The sequence below is a fragment of the Centruroides sculpturatus genome, unplaced genomic scaffold (assembly GCF_000671375.1).
Source record: "Centruroides sculpturatus isolate CEXI.00-Female unplaced genomic scaffold, Cexi_2.0 scaffold295, whole genome shotgun sequence".
Lineage (NCBI taxonomy): Eukaryota > Metazoa > Arthropoda > Arachnida > Scorpiones > Buthidae > Centruroides > Centruroides sculpturatus.
This window is the reverse complement of record NW_019384603.1, coordinates 689,897-695,332: the sequence shown is the minus strand read 5'-3', so window position 1 is coordinate 695,332 and position 5,436 is coordinate 689,897. Positions and strand designations below refer to the sequence as shown.

At 32.6% G+C, this 5,436-nt stretch overlaps 1 protein-coding gene across 2 annotated transcripts in view; it reads left to right on the top strand.

The window, feature by feature from the left end:
- The first annotated feature begins 462 nt into the window (after window positions 1-462).
- Window positions 463-5,436, top strand: part of LOC111625107 — an 18,159-nt gene continuing 13,185 nt past the window's right edge. For both annotated transcript variants that reach the window (XM_023368140.1, XM_023368141.1), the window contains exon 1: window positions 463-777. In XM_023368140.1, the coding sequence (XP_023223908.1) occupies window positions 675-777 (103 nt within the window). In that variant the 5' untranslated portion in view covers window positions 463-674. The remainder of the gene's footprint in view (window positions 778-5,436) is intronic.

Sequence of the window (5,436 nt, the reverse complement as noted above, 5' to 3'; positions counted from 1 at the left end):
GTCACTTAGATTTTACAAATACGTGAGCCGTTCACAGCCCGGCACACGTATTTGTAAAATCTAAGTGACTCGTACAACATGGAATTCATATAAAACGGAATTATCAACAGTGTTATAGGGAGGTCAACTGGGTATTTTACTCCTATGAACATAGTCTACTGCTCCGATAAGGTCATTCATAGCTGTATTTGTATCCTTCTTAATATATTCCTTAAAAACTAGGCAAAACAGTATCCAAATAAGTACAGTACAATACTATCGATCCTGTGGTACGGGCTACCAAAAATTTTCCAACTAAATATTCTCTTTTCGTTAGAAAATTATTCCCGACGTTTAAATATAAATATAAATAAATATATTTAAAAAAGGAAGAATAAAAGAATATATTTTAATATATATATATATTTCCTGAGAAATGATTGAGGATGTAGACAATAGGCAGGTGGCAGCGGTGGTGCTCTTTTTTACGAATGAAGCCATCAGATTAGAGGAAGGTCTCCTCGGGAGGAACGTTTGCCATGAAGATTTGGGATGAAAGAAAAGAGATCCCCGTTTCCGGCGTGCTTTCGTTTCGACTGTATTATGTTTTTTTCTCAAAATGACATTCATAAAAGCTCAGCATCGTCCATTTGCGGGGGGGATCATCGCCGAGTGTTGTAACGATCGATTTAAAGATGGCGAGTTTCCAAAGGGACCATTGGTTCTTGGTCGTCCTACGATGCCTCTTACTTTTTGGTTTAATTGGAAAGGAGGCGGCCGCCGAACGAAACAAATTTTGTGAGTTCTTAAAGTATATTTTGCTATTTAAATAACGTTTTCGGCTTATTTTTTCTTTTTAATTGCGAAATTTCCACGTGAGCCACCCGAGTTTTGCCGGTTACGTAATTAAACTACGTTACGGATCGTTTTTTACACGAAAATACGCTCGCGCTCACTCGAAATTACTTAAATATTATTAACGCGATTAATTTAAAAATTGAGTAGGGGACACTTCGAGTATTACGTAGGCAAACACATGCCTTTTTGACGTCGTAATAATCCCCTAATTACGTCGTCCAAGAAGTTAAAACCTTTGCAGATATACGAATTATTTTGTGGTGTCTGGGGAAAAAAATAAACTTTGAGTGCAATCTTACGTCATCAGACTCCCCCCGCCATCCCATCTTCAGAAATCTTCGGATCCAAACGAATTCTTCCCCCCCCTGTAAGTTACTGGCGTAATACTTGAGTACCCGACCCTACACGGAAAAGTATTGTAATTGCGAGGCTTTACTGTATAGCACGTAACCGTGAGGAAAAGCCACATTTACAGGAGCTAAAGTCGTTTGAATTTAATATTTTTTCAATATTTTAAAAGCAATAATTAACTTTTATGTGCCTCTTAAAGAGAAGTAATAATAATGTTTTATTTATTTATTTTTGGTTATAAAATTAAATTACAGTATAAAAGTTTAATTATAAAATATAAAAATAATGTGGCAATTTTATAAAATGTGAGATTGCTTTATGGTTTATGTATTTTCCACCATTCCTACTCAGTTTGAATTGTTTGTTGTGTCTTGAAACCTTCCTTTTCTGTGCTTTTCTTTCCTCTTTTTCAATCGGTGACCGGCCCTTTCTTTGGGGCGGGGCGCTCTTTCGAGAGTGGATCTTCGTCCGATCCGTCGATTTAAGTTCGAATGGAGTTAATGCCGTTATTTGGATTCCTTTTCTTATCGAAAGGATTTATTTACTTCACTTACGGAGGATCTTCTGACCTGTTTTGGAAGATCCTTCATAGCCCGGGAAATTGTTCATTTTGGCGTCTTTTGCTTAAATCTAAAGAAGCAAAATTAAGTGATGGAGAGCACTTGGAAGAGCGAGAAAAAGAAAGTGCAGAAAGGAAAGGTTTCAAGATGCAACAAATAATAATTTATATATTTTAAAAATTATGTACTACTCAATGATTTGAAGTTTTTTCTAATGAAACAAACAGCCAGATTCTTATCGAGCTACTATGAGGCTAATTAATTAATTGGATGTTAAGCAATTTGGACTAGAGATAGACAGTTAAGCTTTTGTCTTGTATTAAATTAATTAAATCTATTTCTAATTATTAAACTTGTGATATTCAAGAAGAGATCAGCCCAGAGTGGGACTTGAACTTGTAACCCTTGTTTATAGTGCATATGTTTCCAGCTTTTCTTCCAAAATACAGTCGACCCCCCATAACACTGTTGATTATTCCATTTTATATGAATTCCATGTTGTACGAGTCACTTAGATTTTACAAATACGTGAGCCATTCACAGCCTGGCACACGTATTTGTAAAATCTAAGTAACTCGTACAACATGGAATTCATATAAAATGGAATAATCAACAGTGTTATAGGGGGATCAACTATATTCTAAGTGTAGTTATTTTTAATTATTAAATTTAACACAAAGCGGCAACCTGTCTCTAGTCCAAATTGTTTTAAATCTGCTTAATTAGTAGCCTAATAAGAATCTAGCTTTAATTTTTGACGAGTAACATTTATCAGGTTGTTTATCTTATTTTTTTCTTTTATAAGTTAGATAAATACTACTAAATCTGTAGTACAGAATACTACAATAAGTTAGATAAATACCACTAAATCTGTAGTACAGAAATTATAAAGCTTTGAATTAGAGTTTGTACAAATTTCAATATTGATATTATATTCACAGACTTGTATAATGGAAATGCTTTCATTATATAAGTCTATCAATATTATATAATAGAAAAAAGATTTTTTCCATTATATAACATTATTATACATATTGATATACTTAAATTGCATAATGAAAAAACATTTTTTTTTCTACTATGTAAGTATATCAATACATATAATATCATTGTTAGACATATTGATTTTACAAGTATGTAATATTGATACTAAAATTAAATATATGACACAGCAAGAGATGATGATGTTCTAACAATTTTAATTAAATTAAATTGTTTGTGTTCACTAATAATTGACTGCATTTTAAACTACGGATGTATCTATTAAGTTTGGCAGGAGAATTTGAAAAACTCTTTTGGCAGAACGGAGGCAAGAAGGGCAAAGATGTTCTAGATGCCAATGAGGGCACCAAAATGAGCCCTCAGAACTAAAAGCTTGAAGAATTCTTTTTGTAATTAATGTCAAATTGAGTGCCGGATATAAGGTTTGCCTCGGGCACCAAAACTATTTGGCACGGCTCTGTGGCCAAATAGTTTTGGTCAAAGGGCCTGTGGCTCATTCCTCCTTGATCTATACAAATTTTTGCATCTCTAGTAATTTACATATGTCCTCACAAAATGATCTCTTTGAAATGCCATTTAGTTTCCTCCATATAGTCCCAGATTTCAAAAAATTGACTGAAATTGTCTCCATTTTGAAGCAAATTTTAATTTGGGGAACAGGAAGTGGTCAGTTGGGCTCGTCAGACTGTTGGGAGCTCCTGTTTACCAAATTAAAATTTGCTTTGAAAGGAAAACAACTTCAGTGAATTTCAGAAATATGAGAGGCTGTACAAAGAGAATTAAACAGCATAAATTACTAAATACATAAAATGAAAGACAAATACCGAAAAATTGTGCTACTTAACTATCGGTACAGATGCCTTATCATATTAATTCAGTACAATATTACTTGAATGAAGTAAAAGCAGAGAAAACTATATCTATAAAATAAGTGTAAAGTGTGGCCATAATTAAAATTTTCCTATTCAGAGCATTCTGTAGCTGCAACCAATAAGCAGATTGGTACCAAAATTTGTATACAGACTACACAAAGGTTGCAGCAAAGGATTTTACACGAATAAAGGAATTTAGTTTGAAAATTTCCACTAGCATGCACTTTACAGGAAGATACACAAACAACAAAACAGTGAAAACACATTTACTCATTCCACAAGAGACGTGACTTTCTACAGAGGTTGTTTACTGACGTAAGGAATTTAAGTCTGTCAAAATTGCGACACTTTCACAATAAATCACATGCACCAATCGTAGCAATAGTAGAATTAGGAATACTTTTGGACTAAATGTTTTTTTCAAAATCATTTTCTACAGTCTGTGTATAAATTTTGGTGTCAATTTTCTTTTATTTAAAATAATAATAAATTATAAATATTTGTTTCCATTAGTTTAAATAGTTAATAATAATTCTCTTCACTTCTTTTTCTACACAATTTAAGAAAAAGCAAGCTCAATTTACAATGAAAATAGATTAGAACAGTAAATAAATACCTGTTTAATTACATTGTAAACAAAACTTGCATTTTCTTGAACTTTGTAGCAAAAATATGGAAAATTATTATTATTATTAACTATTAAAACAGAAAAAAAATGCATGGAATTTTAACTTATGCCCAAATGTGTTTTTCAACCTCTCGTGATTTCCTGTAAATAAAATTTGTTTAATCTATTAAAAACAAAATGAACAGTTAAGTGTGAATGAAAATATTTTCAGGATGATTGTATTTTATCAAATCAAAGTTGTGTGTTTTTTTATAAAAGAGTGGTGTTTATATACAAGAGTTAATAAGTGGTAAAAGAAATATAGATAATGGATCCTTGAGGTGCAGGGCATTATAAATATGTTATAATACAATGTCAATTCACGCCAACGTTTATTATATGATTATAATACTTACGCGTTGTGGCGTTACAGGGTACAGATATCCAGAAGTCTTGTTTGTGAGATTTGTTTTTCAGTTTGCAAATTTATGAATGGCTACAACTAGGAAAATATTTAATTTGCACACCTAGGCTTTACAGTTGGATTTACAGACAGGTGGCAGTTTTTCTCTTATCATTCCTTTTGGTTCTCAGGTGTTTTCAGAATGATATTAAATAAAATTCCTTAGAAATGTATCTCTAGCACAATTACCACCTAGAACAGATTGACTTTATTCTTGAAAGTTTAATGACTAGACAAGTTTTTTCTCCTGTAAAATAAACATACTGGATGGCATATGTTTCCAAAACCATCCTGTATCTACATTTGAAAATTTGTTTTGCAGTAATGGTCTCCTTCATTGATAATTTTTTTGTAGATGAAAGGGAATATGACAGTCATTTTGCTATCAGCTGACACTGCTCCTGCTATTATTTTGATGGCTTGCATTGTGGTTCTAATCTTAAACTATCCAATCTTGCTTTAAAACTCATTTATTCTCCATAGCCTTTCCTCTACTCCTCAAACATGGATCAGCATGATGGAGAGATCACTCTAGTTTTCCATTCATTATACCAGATATTTCTCAGTTTTCTAACACAGAATGATATATCCTCGTTACAATATTTATTTTATCACTATCAATGCAGTCTTCCCAGGGCTGTGGAGTTGGAGTCGGGAGGAATTTCTGGCCGGAGGAGTCGGAGTCGGAAAAAATGTGTCGACTCCAACTCTGACTCCCACATTTTAAATTTACTTTAGTTTTTT